Here is a 19,061-nt window from a genome sequence, read left to right as displayed (position 1 = left end):
CTCGTTTTTTTTAAAAAAAAGCTTGAATTAAATTGAAACGAACATCAAAGGCCCACTCGTCCCGAGAAAATGAAATGCCACATCCCATAAGTTAGGATATGACATTCGAACATTCGAGAACAAGTTTACTTTTAAATTTTTCGAAACTTCATGTATTTTGGAATCTAAAAGGATATTTCACTATTTATGTTTAACAAGGAAATCGAAACCCTGTAAGCTAGGGTATGATTTCTTGAATTCCCAAAACGCGAAATATTGCCTTAAAAAAGTTATTTTTGAATAATAACAAGTATAGCATTTAACGATGTGCATTTATTTTGTTTGGACAGAAACAAATTGGTCTATATTTGGACAAATACGTTGGAGCTTAACACGCAATGTGATTTAAACTAAATAAATAAAAGGTAACATAGAGCATGGAATAATAATACACGAATTAGATGCTATGTTAATGAATGTCAACAATATGAAGATATTAATAAATGATTTCTAGAGCATATAATGACAATATTCACATGATACACTATTTTAATACCAATATTAACAAATGAAAAATATGCAACAAAATATTATATAAAACAATTTGAAGTCAATAATATAAAACAATTTCAAATAAATAATATGTAAAACAAATTAAAATAAATAATATACAAAGTAATAAAATATATAAGACACTTTAAAATAACATATAAAAGAGTTTAAAATAAATAATATGTAAAAAGGAAATTTAAAATAAATAATGTCCAAAAACAGTTTAAATAAAAATATATATATATAAATAATCCAAAATAAATAATATATATAAAAGTTTAAAATAAATAACATTTTTAAAAAAAAAACTTAAAATTGATAATAGTTTAAATACATAATACGTAAAAACTTAACATAAATAATAATAAAATGATTTAAAATAAATAATATAAGAAAAAAACTTAAAATAAATAATAATAACCAAACAGTTTTTAAAAAGGAATAAATAAATAAATTAGACAGACTAAGGATTAGGTTGAAATCAAATCAAAATTTAAGGTATAAATTATAAATAACAGAAAAGGTTACCAGGGACCAAAATTAAATGCACTTAAACTATCGGGGTTCGATTCGAAAAATAACCCAAACTTTGGACACGCATCTTATCTTCAACGAGTCAGTGGGTTAGGGACTAGTTTGAAGCACGCGACAAATTTCATGGTCAAATTTAAAAAAAGAAAATGAAAAAAAAACTTAATTAGAGTAGCCCACAAAAGCGGAGGGACCAATGGCATAAATAGCCCAATGGTAAAAAACGCGCGGACCCCCTTGGCTAAATTGAAAATGCTATAGGCTAAATTGAAGTGGCCAAATAAATAGGAGTGCAAAATAGGAGGATTTGCATGACAAACCTCCCATTTTACATGATGTGGCCAGCCATCATGTTGTTGTAGACAAAATGTACACTTGATATCCATAATTTATGGTACAAATTGATACAAATTGATAATAGGTTAGGTAAATGTTCCATGATAATAGGTTAGGTAAATGTTCCATGATAATGGGTTAGGTAAATGTTCCATGATAATGGGTTAAGTAAATGTTTCATGATAAGAATTTCATGTCTTTTGTATTAAAGAATTAAATGGATGAAATATGAAGTTTTATTAAAAGAAAAACGGGTGAAAAGAACAAAGTTTTGTCCATCTTTGTTCATCATAGCTGAAAGTTAGAGAAAAGAAAGGAGATGAGAAAGCTCTTGAGTATTCGGTCACTTGGGGAAGAAAATTGAAGGTAAGTTCATAGTAGTTTGCTTCTATCTTGATGTTCATGAGTTCTTCTTGATTCTACCTTAACTCTTGAAGCATATTTTGGTTTTTGGTTGTGTTGTGAGCATTTGGTCATGAATTAAAATGAAGGAAATGGTTGTTGTTTCATGTTCTTTTGATGAAAAATGGAAGATATGTGAAGTTGAGCCAAACAAATGAGCATGCATGTGCTTAGATGCTAAGGGGAAAATCGGCTAATATGTTGTGCTTTAAAATGATGAAATGGAGATTATACTTAAATAAAATCATAGATATGTGATGATTGATTGGTGATATACATGTTTTAAAAAAAACATGCATGCAAGTTATGTGTGAAAGAGTGATTTGGTAATAAATCTGCTTGGGACAGCAGCAGTAACGTGACTTTGGAAAATCACCATAAATTGTGGGAGATGAGTTATAAGCTGCATAAATTATGTAATTAAATCTTATTGAGTCTAGTTTCTAATGAAATAAACAAGAACATATTTTGAATTCTGTACAATGAGAAATTTGATTCGTAATGAAGAGTGGTCAGATTAGTCAAACAGTGAAACATGGGAAACTTTGAGACAAATCTGGTATTGATTGGCTAAACCAAAAATTCTGAAAATTTTATGGATAGAAGATATATGAGTCTATTTTCAGGGAAAATTAATGGAACTTGATTTGGAGTTTCGTAGCTCCAGTTATAAATGATTTAGTGACTGTTGCTCAGGAAGACAACTTACAGTGAAATTATGATTATGTGGTAAACATTGACAAAAATTTGTTAATGAGTTGCTTATTGATTTCTTATAAGCTTACTATGATCTGTAGGTGTGGTTGGCCGAATATTGTAAGGGGTTAATACGTAGTTTGTATTTGAATAGTTAGATTAACGTGTTAGTAATCCAATTGTAGGCGGTTCGTGTGTGGGTCTTGTCAGCATATCGTCGCAAACAGGTGTGTAACTAACACCCTCTTTCTTAGTCTAGATCGGCAAAAGTCGAAAAGCCGAAATGCCGAAAACCGGTACTTTGTAGATTTGCAAGTGTGCGAATGCTCGTGAGGTAAATCGATTAATGTTCTTGGTAAGCTGCAATGTTTGGACTGCAAAGTGCATGATTTCTGTGCCCTCAATATTTTTGGGCTTAATGGGCCAAAATTGGAATGATGGGCCAACGGGCCCAATTCGGTAAGAACCATCGGTAGTGATTCTGTTAGTACGTGAAAGGTAAGAATATGCATGAAAAACCCTAAAATAGATAAATTACTGAAATACCTTTAAAAGTGGAAAATTTACAGTTTTACCCCTAGGAGATAAATTACCGAAATACCCCTAGGGTTAAATTGACTTAAATGCATGTTTGACTGTTGTTATTTACTGCATGCCATGTTGTTATTATCTGATGCATGGGATTGGGATATTGACAGAGGAAGTACTGAAAGTGGCTTGTCCACGTACTGGAGGCTTTGCCTCAATTTACTGTTAACTGAGCAGCAATGCTGCAACTGTGGAGTGTTGGGCTGGGTGGGTTGAGCTATCCCCACATGGAGTGTATGGCTGGTACGGGTGGAGTGTAGTGGTTGGTGGGTTGAGTAGTCTCCCCAAATGGGCTTGCATATGTTTACTGATGTTGCATGTATTTTGAAATGGGCCTATAGGCCATACTGTTATCTGAATAAGGGGCTAAGGCCCAGTTTATTGTAATCTGAAAAGGGCTCAGGCCCAGTACCACTGTTACCTGAATGGGCTTAGGCCCAATGGGCTTGAGCTGACTTGGGCTTTGAATGGGTTTTCCTTACACACTGAGTTTCCCCAAACTGACCCCTTTTATTTTCATCCACGCAGGAAATCCCCAACCATAGTGGGCTTGGAGCTATGAGGGAATTCGGAGTGGCCACCCGTTCTGAAAGTTTGATTTTCTTCTGGTGAATTGGACATCCTTTTATTTACGTTTGAAGTTTTTGGGCTTTTAAATGTAATAAGGCCGCTTAATTATTTTTAATGGTTTTAATATGTATTACTAAGATAGGTATTACTTATTTTAACTGTTGAAATTGGATAGCTTTAGGGCGCATTTTCAAAAACAACAGTTGATTTCAAAATAACACGACAACAAGCAAAGCTTCCGCAATGAAAGTATTTTCCAAAATTAATCACTTTTCCTAAAAATGACTTAACCAAATCGGTTTCCTAGAAATATCCATGACGTTAAGGTGTGGCAATGGCGGTATGCATGTCTAGGATTGGATCCGAAAGGAGCTTGGTACTTAAGCAGTCCGATGGACTCACCACCTCTTTTCCGGTTTCCTACCTGGTGCACAGCTTCCATTCACTTTAACCTATAATGAAATTATCTTTTAAAACACTAAGTAGGTTTTTCTGGATCAACAATATAAAATGTTTTTAACGCTTCGATGTGGCATGTCGGATCCAGCCATAACGTTTGGGCCGGGTTTGGGGTGCTACACTTTTCGATTTTACTTTATTTTTAGTTTTTATTTTAAATTTTATGGGACATCATTTTACTCTTTTTTTTTAAAGAAATTCATTTTAAATTATGTCACATAAGATTTTACGTGTTATTTAATGGTTAAATTAACGATTTTAATAATGAAAAATCCTGATTGATACAACATTGATAATTTGAGATGTAATTATGACATTGTTGTTAAAGCCTTTAAAAGTTCAATTCTAGAATTATATTGAGTTTGAGGACAACTTTAATAATAGGGTATAAATAAAAGTATAAAAAATAAATTCACACAAAATGAATAGTAGTGAATGATATGCATAATATAATAATTCGATTTTTGTAGATGTCGGAAAGCTTAGTTCAAGGCCAAAACTTTTAGCCAAATTAATACGAAGATTTTGTTTAAAAAGAGTTTGTGGGTTATATATAAAATTATAAGGTTGAATCGTTAATTGATTAAATTAGATAAGTGATTAATTATAGTACAGAGGCTAAATTAAGGTTGATTAAAATAGAGAAAATTGACTGGAAAGTAAGCAAGTCTTTATTATGTTATTTAGCCATGACCTTGAGTGCAATTAGAGCTAGGGGATTGGCATGATCTTATCCATCAATTTTCATTAAATTGTGTCATAATAAATGGTAACAAATAGATTAAGTTTAATGATATTAATATTAATAATTAAGGAAACATGAAGAATAGTGAGAGAATTAGTGCTTTCATTCTTCCATCTTCAGTACACGGCTTGGAAAGAAAAGAAGAAAGAAATTGCATGTTTGAAACCTCCATTGCCGTGAGCTAATTTGTAAAGGTAGGTGACTTTTCCTTTTAAAATGTTTATAGATTAATGGTGTAAAATGATAGATAATGACAACCCAAGCAATAGATTTATCAATTGTTTAGTCTTATTTAAGTTAAACATTAATGAATGTTTGAAGGTTGTGATAGCTTCCATTAGAGAATGCAAAGATAGTTGAATACTACATTATGAAATACTTGATGGTGTATGCGTGATTATATTATGTACATGTTTAAACTGAAATGGTTTAGCTTGCAATATTGTTAAATTAAGCTTACAGCTAGTGATTATGTTTAAATTATCAAAGACCTAATTGGAAGGGACAAGAACTTGGAATTTGATAATGAATAATGATAATATGAGGTCATTAATAAATAAATATGAAGTCAGATTTAAATATGATCGGATAGATTGTGAGAGACGAATGTTTTGGATATTAAGGTTAAAAACTGATTTAATTGTAAAAGTATGCAACTATGTTTGGTTGTTGGTTATCCCTTGACTATGAATTAATACTATTTTGTAATCGAACAATCGAACGAGGCTAAAAACAAGATCAAAACATCAAGGAACAGTGAAAAAACAAGAACAGGCAACAAACAATGAATCTAGTTTGTGCTTTCATAATTTGTTCCTAATTTATTGTGTAATTAAGTAGTTAATTAAAACCAAATAATATTGGTGATGAATAAAGTTAAGTATGTATACATTTGACTACTTCATTCAATTAAACTATGTTGAATTATATATATAATTGCCATTATGAATTGTGTTTGATGAAGTGATATAATATATGATACCATGAGTTTAGTAATAAAAAAACAAAGAACAAAATTTTATTAACGATCTTAGATAGAGTTATGATATATTTGGTATTACATAGGATTTGTTACACAAAGTTAATTAGAGTCAGGATTTGTTACACAAAGTTATTTAGAGTCGGTCGCATCTTATTTCAATTACGTTCCAATGAGTGTTGGACACACATTACTTCAGTAATATATTGATGAGCATTGGGTGCATATTACCTCGAACGTACCAATGAGCACTTGGTGCATATATATTTAGTGCTGGACAAATATTACTTTGGTAGTTCTCTAGAGCACTAAATATCTGTGAGAACGTACCAATGAACACTAGGTGCATTTTATATTGTTTTGATGGAGGGTTAATTCGCATATTCGGTCTTAAGTCCGTGATCAGTTAATAAGGGTGATAATACAAGTATGACATATTGCATAATAAATAAATTATTTGTGTTATAACTAAGAAAATGGTAAACATATTATTTGATTATTGATATCGATTGTGGAAACTAGAATAGCATGTGAAAGACCATGCGAGATTATGAGACGAGAGCCCAAGGGCATAATGATAGGACTATACAAAATATACGTCGAATCACGATGATCTTAAGAAAATACTAAATAATGAAACTCTGAGTTGTAACACCCTTCACTCATTTCTGTCACTGGAATCGGGTTACGAAATGCTACAACAATTAACAAAACATGAACATGCAACTTTAAATAAAAAAATTCTTTAAAACAATCTTTAAATCACATACATTCATACAAATCATGCTTTGCATACATGATTGGGCTTAAACCAAACTTACGAAAGCTCTAAATCAAACCGAAATTAAATAATGACTAATTTGAAACTTTTCACAAAAGTAGTGCAAAAATGCAAAATAGGGGTCACACGACCGTGTGACAAGATGAAACAACGTGACCTAAATACAACCTATTTCCTAATGGCACATAACTATTCTTAATCTCTTGTGTGACACATGGCTATGTGGCTAACCGTGTGACACCACAATATGCCATTTTTAGTAATTGAATCAAGCCAAACATTTAGGTAACTTCAAAATGCATATAGAACACTTCAAAACCAAATCAAAACATGTCACAAAACACACTAATAGTGTCTAACCAATATGCCACATTGTCACCATCATAAACAAGTTATAAACATTACCAAACATCAAAGTAAAATTGATACCAAAATGTTCTATTCATATGGTTCAATCATGCATATTAGTCTATATTGCAATAATACATTTTGTCATGATAAACTTACCAAATGTCACTTTAAAGCATGCCAAGAATTACCTTATCACCTAACAATTTTGAACAAATAGGTCTCAAACCTAGCAAATGACATTTGACATGCATGCCTTCAAGCATTACCTATAGTTAAACTTATTCTTGATTTAAAACCATGAATACATTAGGTAGACATATAAATATCATTCATGCCATCTAAGCATACCGTATAAACCTTTAAAATCAACATTAAGTAACAACCATTACAAAACCTTGGAACATCATCACTTAAAGCTCAAAAACACTTGATCACATCCATACCTATATACATGCCACATAACTGAGTTTAGAACAATTAAGACTACCGAATCGAAGTCTTAATTGTGTGTGATCTAGTGTAATTCGATTGTCACGATTCGCAAAAGATAACTAAAAAATAGAAACGTAGTTGAGTAAGTATTTCGAATGCTGAGTAAGTTCATATTAACTAAAACAATAAATTCACCTTAAATCACAATTAACATAACAAACTAGCTAATTATACAACTTTCCTGTTACCACATTTCATAAATACAAGGTGAGTATGCCACATTCAATCATATAATACTTCATTTCAATTCATACAATACCATTCAATAACAATCCATCATAACATCCATTTAATTCAATTCAATGTTGTTTGATCAATATCATTGAATTCTTATCTACTACAGTTACATTATTCAATCATCATATAACATATCAATCCAGTTCATTGTCATTCATTCAGAATCATTAATTATTTCTCATTTATATCATTCCAACAACATATAACATTTCCAATTAAACACAAATCATTATTTTGTCATTTCCCTATTTCATTAACTGATTAGCCTGATGAACTATAGCAAATGTAACTTGGGTACTCAGGTCCCTACACCACACCAGAAAGAACTGTGGTGTTAGTAGGGGCACTGAATTATAAACAGGGGCATCGAAGTGCAATCTCGTACAAGCACACAACTAAACTATTACCATGCCAATTGTATCCTAAGTGTTTACTATGTTCAAACAGACATTTGTACAAGATTAGTAACATTTATAATACAAGGGCACTTCCATGTTTTCAATAAACATGTCATAATCAAGTTGCATTCATTCAGAGTTTCACATAAATCATATCCATCATGTATGCTTAACTGATTAGATCCTTAATTCGTTTCTAACCTTTCGGACAAAACTGTAAATCTTGTGAAATTACAATGTAATAATATATAAATTCACAATTTAACCAAAATCAATACCTAATAGTACATAACTATACCCTATGAACTACCTAATAAAATCCGCTAGCGAATTGAATCGTAGGGACTATTCAACAAAATTTCCCTTTTTCCAAATCTTGATCTATCTGACAATTAATTTCAAATTATCAATTCAAATACCTTATAGTGTCTAAATATATGCATATGACCTTTTAATTTCATATTACAAATTTTTCTAAACTTTTACATTTTATTCAATTTAGTCCCTAAAACTTAAGCTATCATATCTTTTACATTTAAACCCTATTTTTATAATTTGATTCCAATTACATCCTTCTACAGCCCTCTAAATTCAATAATTACAAAAATTCCATGACAGTTTCAAAATAATAGCATTTGAGTCCCTAAACTCAAAACTAACAAATTTCATTTTACAATTTAGCCCATAATTAAATCTAAGCTTACAATCAAGCTATTTAACATAAAAAACCATCAATGGAAACATTTTAAAACTTTGACAATTTTATGATTTAATACCTTGGTTAGCTAGATTAAGAGACAACTATTTCAAATATATAAAATTTACAAAAAAAAGGGCTTGGATTGGACTTACATGGAAAAAAAAAGCTTGGCTGAATTCTTTAAATTTCAAAAATGGTGATTTCGGCAATGAAGAGAAGAAAAGATGAAGATGGCTTGGTGTTTTCATTTTTTTTATGTTTTAACATATTTTAATTACTTAATAATTTAATTTTAACATATATTTTAATACAAAACCAAGCACTAACCGTCCCACAATCTTAAAAGTGGTTAATTTTCCAACCCTCAAACATTTATTAATTAAGCATTTTAACCAATAAAAATCAAAACCGATTAAATTTTACGGTTTTTATGAGCTTGGTTTACGGAAACGAGGTCCCGAACCTCATTTTTCCACACCATTGACTTTAGGGTCGAACCACTTGTACTTTAACTAACTATTCAATTAGCAAATTTATCAAATCAAAATTCAATATAACATTATAATTGACTCGTAAATATTAAATAATAATATTTACGGGCTCACTTGTCGGAATTGGGGCCCCAAAATTACTGTTTTTGGCACCACTGAAAAACAGATGGTTATAGGAGTAATACCTTACACTATAGTTGTTTATAATTGTTTCAATAGCTTGATATTTGTTTGTTATGTATAAGCATTGTTATCATATTATGTAAACACTACTAAGTTCTTTTGTTCAGCATGTGAATTTGTTGTTTCCGTGCGCAGGTGACGATTAGACCTTGGACCAATCAAGGAGTGTTAGTAGCATCCATATCTTACATAAGCTCAGCTAAATTTCTATCAAGTTTCATCATGTTTGTTAGTTATACTGGCATGCACCTAGGTATTAAGGGTCCTATAAGATCCTTTAAAAGGTATGAATCATTAACACTTAAGTTAGGACATATTCTAGCCATTTTGCAATCATTAATGATGGTAATCAGTCAGTATACATGAAATTTAATGCTGCTAGAAAGTGAATCATGTATATCTAGGTGTGATGCATTAGTTTATATGATATTAAGTGTTGATGATATATTTTTGGATGCTAAATTTTGGTTGACAATTGAGTGTTATGTGTTTTCATAAAGGTAAGAATTGGCATCCTTAGGGTTTGAAGTAAAATTACATTTTGACATTTTTATTATTTAATTTCAAGAGACTAAGAACGAAATGTCCAATCCAAGCAATTCTAGGTCAACTGTCAAGTCTCAAGGCTAGAGCTCTACTATCTCGAGACACTTAAATATCAAATGTAAAAATAAAAAAACAAGGGAGCTATGTCTCCAAACATGAACCCGAATTTCTTGAGACTAGAACACATCAAAGCTAGAGGTCGGAAGCTTGCAATCATGTCTCAAGACACTTAGTTGAATTTTGATAGTTGAGTTAGGATTTGAGACTTAACTCCATGGTTGATCTCGTATAACCCCGGGACTACTTAAATGAGATTGTTAGACATTTGTAAAGCATGTTTATGTTCGTCATTGAAAATGTTTAAACTATGTTATGTACATATGGTTAATTATTCTATAAATGATTTGAGTCAGTATGAGTTGCTCTAGCAACGTAATGTGACATCACGCATTTGGATCCAACGATCGGGTCAAATATAATGTGTCACAAAGTTAAAATTTTGATATTGGGACTGCCAAAACAAAAATGAAAAGATAAAAAATTTGTCTAAGAAAAATAAAAGAAATATTTTATAACTGAAAAAATTTAAAGTTAATATTATACCCATTAGCAAGAAGTCAAGGTCATTGCCCATGCTGTTTAATTAATTGAAAGATTGCACACCTATATTTTAGGGGTCAAGTTATTTTTGTCAATTGAGACTGGATGTCTTCAAATTATGTATGGACAAATTCAACAACAGTGCCTTATTGTCAACAAATAGAAATGACCTTGATTCTTCTCCTTCAGTTTGTCGTGATCCAGACATTAGGGTCCTAAAGTTTCACACTTCACTTGAAAGGATTTAATCCTTCAAAAATTAAAAAATAAATATAGATTTACCTAGATTGATTCTAGGACCTTTAATTTGTGATTTTAATTTCTTTTCGTTGCCGTTGTTTATTGCAATTAAAACTAAAATGTTTAAATTATGTGATATTTTTAAAATAAAAAAATATATATATTTAATCATGTTGTTAATTTTGCATGTGGGAGAGGTTAAATAAATAAATATAGTAAGCACAATTAAGTTTGTAGTTATAAGGTTTTGAATTCGAGGTTAAATAAATAAATATATTAAGTTTGTAATTATATGGTTCCGAATTTTGAATATAAGATCGAAAATTTCTTTAATAATAAAGTAAAGTTACAATTTTGTTAATCGGACTTGGTTATTAAATCAAGAAAGTAAAGCAATATTAAAAATAGATACTCTAAATCTAAAATGTGCAAAAAGTAAATAATTAGACCAAATAAAAATGATTAACAATTTATAGTGCTATTTACATGCATATAAATTTAATTTACCGTTTATAATTTTTTTTGTTTATTTATAAAAGGAATAAAGAAATTTTGAAAAAGTATATAAAAATAAATTTTATTATTATGATTATAATTATGATTATTATGTTTTATAATAATTTATATAAAATAAAAAAAATAAGATCATGATAATAGCAATGAGTGACGTACATTATATTCATTACAAAGCCAAAAACGCGTCCATTACGACAAATTCAAATGTCTGATTAAAGTTTTCGCATATAAAGCAAGCTTCAGTTTAATGGTTAGAAAGTAGATAGATCCCCATAACAGCATATAACAACCTAAACCTTTCCACTATGGACATCTGTCACAGCAACAACCCATGTAGTATTTTGCTGTTATGTTTTGTTGTCTTGCTACTGCTGCTGTCATCATGTTTAGGCAATAGCAATGTTGGTGTGAGATGCATGGAGAGTGAGAGACAACAACTCCTCGACTTCAAGGAAGGCCTCATGGATCCTTTCGGGTGGCTTCGTCTTGGGTTGGGTTGGATTGTTGCAAACAGCAAGGCATGAGATGCAAAAACCAAACTGGACATGTCACAGTGCTCAATCTCCAAAACTATCATTTGGGAGGTACAATAAAACCCTCTTTGCTTCACTTGAAACATTTGACTAACTTGAATCTTGCTGAGAATTTCTTTTCGGGGACCCAGATTCCCAAGATGTTAAATAACATAAGATACATTGATCTCTATAGCTCAGGCTATGGTGGAGAGATTCCGTCCCATCTTGGGAACTTGTCGCACTTGCAAGTTCTTAACCTGGGTGGGAATTTTGGCTTGCGTGCCGAAGACCTTGTTTGGCTTTCAGGTTTATCCTCACTGGAATCTTTAGATATAGGAAGGGTAGACCTTTATAACGTAAGATAAGAGGGTCTTGATTGAAAGCAGTGAACATACTTCCTTCTCTTGTGAGATTATATTTGGATGGTTTCCAACTTAAAAGCCTTGACCTCACCCTCCCATCACTCAACCTCACATCACTTGAGGTCCTCGACTTGTTTTACAATCTAATCAAGTCTCCATTACCGTACTGGTTCTCTAACCTAACCAATCTTCAAGTGCTTAATCTAAGATCGAATAAATTCTATGGTTCCATCCCGTTTTGGATTGGAAGTTTGTGCAAGTTGAGACTATTGAGACTTAATTCTAACCGTATTCACGATGGAATCATTGGGGTTTTGGACCGTTTCTCGGCTTGCCAAAATAATAGCCTGGAGATCCTCTATTTAGGAGGCAATTATCTAGTAGGAAGTCTTCCGCAATCATTAGGAACATTAAGGAATTTGCAAGAACTTGACCTCAATACTAATTCCTTTTGGGGTTCAAATCCGGCTTCTATAGGGAATTTGTCATCCTTGGAATTTTTGGAACTCTTTGATAATAATCTCAATGGCACAATACCCGAAAGTTTCTGGAGACTAGCTAAGCTATCAACCGTGAGCCTAGAATCGAACCAAATGGAAGGTGTTTTGACAGAAACACATTTAGCTAACCTCACAAGACTGGATGCTTTAGGCTCACAACATACCATAATAAGTCATTGGTTTTCAATCTGAAACATTACTGGGTTCCTCCTTTCAGGCTTACAACTTTGGTATTAATTAATTGCTTGATAGGTCCTTCTTTTCCAGTTTGGCTTCTAGTTCAAACCAATCTTTCCTATGTTATAGTCTCAAATGCTGGGATTTCAGACATCGTGGAAGAAGAATGGCCTGCCAGGTTATTTTCTAGTTGTTGGTTTGTAGACCTATCAAACAATTTAATCACTGCCAAGCAACCCTCCAGAATTTACTCGGAAAAGTTAGAAATATTTCGAGGGCCAAATATCTACAGAGAAATTCATTTTCAGGTTCTATTCCAGAGAACATCGAGGAACTAATGCCACTAGCAGATTAGCGGCGGGCTGCCATCATCAATATGCAAGCTGATGGGGCTAAAATTTGTTGGAAATTGGCCTGCATGCAGCATGTGAATTTCCAACATGTCAAGAAGCAGCCCGAGCCATGCAACACATGCAGCAACAAAGGTGGATATATAGCCCATGCAGATTCAAGCACGCAAGAACAAATACACATAAGTTATCCGGGTAAAGTATGTGCAAGAATTCATACACACAAGTTACCCGGGTAAAATACATGCAACTGAAGAGGTTGATGCTTCTTTTCTGTCTCAGTTACATTTTGTTACCGTTTAACTATGCTTTTGTAATCTAGTTCATTTTGAACTTAGTTTAAGCCTACATTTGATGTAGTTTGATGATGTAGGAGCTTATGACCAACTTTACTTAAGTGTACAAGTTTAGTTTTGTAAGTTCCAATGTAATAAGTGGAGTTAGGTAGTGTTTAGGTAAAGGATTTGTTGATCTTTTGACCAGCCAAATGACTGGTATATGTAATGGCTTTAAGCCAATATTTCAAATGAATGAAATCATCATATTTTCTTCCATATGCTCCATCTTTCTTTGCTTTCTAAAAACTTCTAAGTTCTGTTCTTCATTGTTGACAGTAGCTAAAAGCTTGACTCCAAGCATTTTTCCTTCATATTTTATCCGGGTATAATACGTTGCTGCCGGTGCTCTGTTTGAAATTCTTACTTTACCCGGTTAAAGTGTGTTGAAACTCCAACAATTGGTATCTAAAGCTGCATTCTTAAGTGACCTGTTCTGGCAAACTTTAAAAAAAAAACGATGGCTTCATCAAGCTTCTCACCAGCTGCACCTCCAGTTTTCAATGGAGAAGGATATCACATTTGGGTAGTCAAGATGAGAACCTACCTCCAGGCATTTGATCTATGGGAGGTAGTTAACTCAGATGTTGAACCAGAACCATTGAGAGCAAATCCAACAGTGGCTCAAATGAAGCAGTACTCTGAAGAAAAAAGTAAAAAAGCACAAGGCCATGTCATGCATTCAGAACTGTGTTTCTGATGTTATTTTCACCAGGATCATGGCTTGTGAGACTCCAAAGCAGGCCTGGGACAAGCTTAAGGAGGAGTTCCAAGGTACTGAAAGGACAAGACAGCAGCAGTTGTTGAACCTGAGAAGGGAGTTCGAGAACTTAAAGATGAAGGAAGAGGAAACTGTCAAGAAGTATTCAGACAGAATTATGGCTGCAGTAAACAGCATAATGCTCCTTGGTGAGCATTTTAGTGAGGCAATGATTGTGGAGAAAGTGCTCTCTACCTTACCAGAAAGGTATGAAGCAAAAATATCCTCTTTAGAGGATTCAAGGGACCTGACCAGCATCTCTTTAACTGAGCTAATCAATGCTCTGTATGCACAAGAGCAAATGAGGGCCAGCAGACAGGAGGAGCACCAAGAAGGTGCCTTTCAAGCCGAAGCCAAGTCTGCCTCGAGCACCTCTGCCTACGAAGGCAAGAATACCTGGTCAAACGAGCCTAAAGCAGATGGTGCAGGAAGATATCCACCCTGTCCACACTGCAGAAGGGCAACTCACCCGGGTAAAGTATGTTGGTTCAGGCCTGATGTGCAGTGCAGATTTTGCAAGAAGATGGGTCATGTAGAAAGGGTTTGCAAAAACAAAGGCAGACCAAGATACAACCAACCCCAGCAGCCAAGAGCTGAAGCTCAAGTAGTAGAAGAAGACAATGACTAAGAAGAACAAGTTTTTGCAGTTTCTTGTTCAGCTGTTAAAGGAAAAGCTACAGGTGGATGGTTGATAGACAGTGGCTGCACAAACCACATGACCCTTGATGCTAGCATTTTTAAGTCAAATGAAAAAAGCTTCAAAACAAATGTGAAGGTCGGAAATGGACACTTCATCAAAGTTGAAGGCAAAGGAGATGTGCTGATAAGCACTCCTACAGGTACCAAACTTGTTAAAAATGTCTTGTTAGTGCCTGAAATTGATAGAAATTTGCTTAGCATTGCTCAACTGCTTGAGAAAGGCTATTCAGTTGTATTCAAAGGCAAAGAATGCCTGATTAGTGATCCTAGTGGATCCAAGCTCATGGCAGTAGCTATGACAGAAAAAGGTTTTATTGTGGACTGGAATAAGAGTCCAGATAGTGCCTACACAGCTGCTGCAAATGAATCCAAGTTGTGTCACAAGAGGCTAAGCCATGCCAACTACATGTCAATGGATCAGCTAACCAAAGAAGATTCGGTTGAAAATTTCACTAATTCAGTTGAGAAAGAAAGGAAATTTTTGACACTCAAAGAGGTGCATGATATGCATGGGAACCAAACATCTGCTCAGATAAAAGAATTAGAAGCACATGTAACTAGCTTGGAACTTGAGTTGAAATCATTACAAGCAATTAACAGAGATATGGCGGAGCAGTTAGAGAACAAAGCAATTGAAGCAGAAAAACTGAGAGAACAAAATATAAGACTCCAATCCCGTATTTCAGAACTCGAAATAATGTTGGAAAAGAGAGAAAAAGAAATTTTTATTCTCACGAAGAAACTTGAGGATGATAACAGTGAATCATTGTCTGGTATGAAGAACTTGACTGCTCAGGAAATTAATCTGCTATCAGAGAAGGAGACGTTGCAAGCTGAGAAGGCTCTGTTGAAAGAAAACCTTGCATTTGAAGGTGATGAAGCATCAAATCAAGTACAGAGGTTAATAGATAAGGCAAACACATTGCAGCAGCAGCTGGAATCTCTTCATATCCAGAAAGCAAAACTGGAATTGCAGTTTGAGAAAAAGAAACAAAAGTCATCTGAAAAACTGAATGAAATGGAGAATCAAAAATCAGAGTTGAAGCAAATGGTCGAGGACCTTCAAAGAGATTTGGAAGCAAAAGGAGATGAGAAAAATGATTTAGTGAACCAAATCATCAGAGAATGCTTAAAGAACAAGAGTTTGCAGCATGCAAGCCAAGGAGGAGTGTTGGAAATTGGCCTGCATGCAGCATGTGAATTTCCAACATGTCAAGAAGCAGCCCGAGCCATGCAACACATGCAGCAACAAAGGTGGATATGTAGCCCATGCAGATTCAAGCACGCAAGAACAAATACACATAAGTTATCCGGGTAAAGTATGTGCAAGAATTCATACACATAAGTTACCCGGGTAAAATACATGCAACTGAAGGGGTTGATGCTTCTTTTCTGTCTCAGTTACATTTTGTTACCGTTTAACTATGCTTTTGTAATCTAGTTCATTTTGAACTTAGTTTAAGCCTACATTTGATGTAGTTTGATGATGTAGGAGCTTATGACCAACTTTACTTAAGTGTACAAGTTTAGTTTTGCAAGTTCCAATGTAATAAGTAGAGTTAGGTAGTGTTTAGGTAAAGGATTTGTTGATCTTTTGACCAGCCAAATGACTGGTATATGTAATGGCTTTAAGCCAATATTTCAAATGAATGAAATCATCAGATTTTCTTCCATATGCTCCATCTTTCTTTGCCTTTTAAAAACTTCTAAGTTCTGTTCTTCATTGTTGACAGTAGCTAAAAGCTTGAACTCCAAGCATTTTTCCTTCATATTTTATCCGAGTATAATACGTTGCTACCGGTGCTCTGTTTGAAATTCTTACTTTACCCGGTTAAAGTGTGTTGAAACTCCAACAAAATTTCTCTCTGTAAGCCACAACAGATTGTCTGGACAACTTCCAGACTGTTGGAATAAATTGAGAAGCTTGAAAGTTGTGGATGCCTCCAACAACAGCCTATCTGGTGAAATCCCAAGTTCCCTAACTTCGTTATGTCACCTCATTTTATTAATGTTAGGTGACAATAATCTTCATAATGATATTCCTTTACCACCAAATAGTTGTCGGCAAGTACCATTGCTTTATATTCTACAACTTTGGTCGAACCTGCTTGGTGGGAACATTCCTGAAGAAATTTGTTGTCTTTCTAATATGCGCAGTTTGGATCTTTCAAACAATCATCTTATTGGGTCAATTCTGAAAATTTCACCGCCTTGAAATTTGGCAACAGAAGTTTGGACTATGAAGAGTTATTTGATCTCCAGAATGGTACAATTAATGAGCAAATGATGCTGGTTGGGACCAAGGAAAGAGAACTTGAATATAGCAGAACCTTTTTGTAGGTCAAGAACATTGACCTTTCCGAGAATAATCTTATAGGAGAATTCCCCAAAGGGATATGCAAGTTGGCTTTTCTGGACACGTTGAATTTGTCGACAAATTATTTAAGTGGAAGCATTCCCGATAACATTGGTGACATGCGATGGTTGGAGTCCCTTGATTTGTCGGTCAACAATTTTTCAGGTCCGATTCCTTCGAGCTTATTATCACTAACGCTCTTGAATCACTTGAACCTGTCTTACAACTTGTCGGGAAGAATTCCAACAGGATATCAGCTCCAAACGCTCAACGATTCATCCAACTACGAAGGCAATCTATTGTTGTGTAGGGTTCCGCTCTTAACAAGGTGTCCAGAAGACATTAACTCTCCTCCCACATCATCATCTCTGGGTGGTTCAAAAGACAAGCTGTGGCTCTATCTTAGCATCACTATGGGATACATTGTAGGATTTTGGGGTGTTTGTGGTACCTTAGTTATGAAAGAGTCATGGAGGCAAGCTTATTTCCAGTATGTTGATGAGCTGAAGGAAAAATTGTTACTTTGGATAGCATTGACAATTGCTCGCTCGCGAAGGGTGATTGAGAAGGGAAATAATTAAGATGTTTAAGGTTGTTGTATCTACTTGTTTAAAAATGTGTGTTTTATTTCTTCCTTTAATTTCCTTGGTAAGTTTGCATTGAGTCTATGCTATTTCCTTCTATTTATAGTGGTTGCATTGTATCTATCTATGTAGTGTTCAGTGTTGCTAATTGGGTTCCTATGTTAATGAAAATTTAAATAGTAAGTCTTTTATTGTCGCATCAGTTATTCAATTAAATTTTACGATAATGTTATGATTATCCCAAGGAGAATTTATAGCATTAGAAGCAGATTTTCCTTTTCTTAAAGGTGTGTGAATAGCATATTTCATATTAACATCTCTGTCATGTTTGGTTGATCTGGTTTTTGTTACCTAAGCTAGTGTTTGAGTAATAGGAAAAGAGAAAGAAAGGGAAGAGGGAGAGGAAATGTGGAAGTCCAACAATGTGAAGAGCAAATCTTTAAAAATTTTGCATTAATCCTACCATGTATAAGGACCTTAAAAGCTTCACTAAAATGTCACTGCAATTTTCTTACGCTTATGGAGGCAAAGACTTGTGTACAAATGTTAAAAAAATAAAAAAAATAAAAAAAAGAAAGAAAGAGGAGTCAAGGGACTTGAATGTTCTTTGGTGAAGGGTAAAAACTATAGACGTGCTTGGAATCAAAAGCAATAGTCATGGTTGTTCTTGATTTAGCCCGTAAATAATGTGGCATCAAACTATCAAGGGAGCTTATAATGGTGAATTAGAATTATATTCTCATTTGAAGTAGATATTGTGATTAAAATATATGTACATGTTAGTTTATATGATTTAAATTGAATTCAACCATTAATAATATTGGAGTTTTTGAGATTGAGAAAGACAAAAATAAAGTAGAAATCATTTTTGTTGATGGAAAGTGTATATTTCATTGAACCAAAAATTAATGCTTATATAGAGAAAAAAATTCAACAATTAATGATTAAAAATAAACAATTAAAAGATTCATAATCTCTAAAAATGAGTAACAAATTGAAAAAGGTTAAAAATAACTAAAATTATTTTAACTGTAGTAGAAGACAATGATGG

General features: G+C 33.4%; 1 protein-coding gene across 1 annotated transcript; it reads left to right on the top strand.

Moving 5' to 3' along the window:
• Positions 1-15,086: 15,086 nt before the first annotated feature.
• Positions 15,087-18,007, top strand: LOC121211433 (uncharacterized). Its single transcript, XM_041084201.1, has 4 exons — positions 15,087-16,332; positions 17,086-17,138; positions 17,228-17,362; positions 17,411-18,007. Exons 1-4 carry the CDS (start codon positions 15,087-15,089, stop codon positions 18,005-18,007), a joined length of 2,031 nt encoding a protein of 676 aa, XP_040940135.1.
• The last annotated feature ends 1,054 nt before the right edge of the window (positions 18,008-19,061 follow it).

Source organism: Gossypium hirsutum, chromosome A12 (assembly GCF_007990345.1).
Source record: "Gossypium hirsutum isolate 1008001.06 chromosome A12, Gossypium_hirsutum_v2.1, whole genome shotgun sequence".
Taxonomy (NCBI): Eukaryota; Viridiplantae; Streptophyta; class Magnoliopsida; order Malvales; family Malvaceae; genus Gossypium; species Gossypium hirsutum.
Note: the sequence above shows the minus strand (reverse complement) of the source record. Positions and strands in the feature narration are given on the sequence as shown.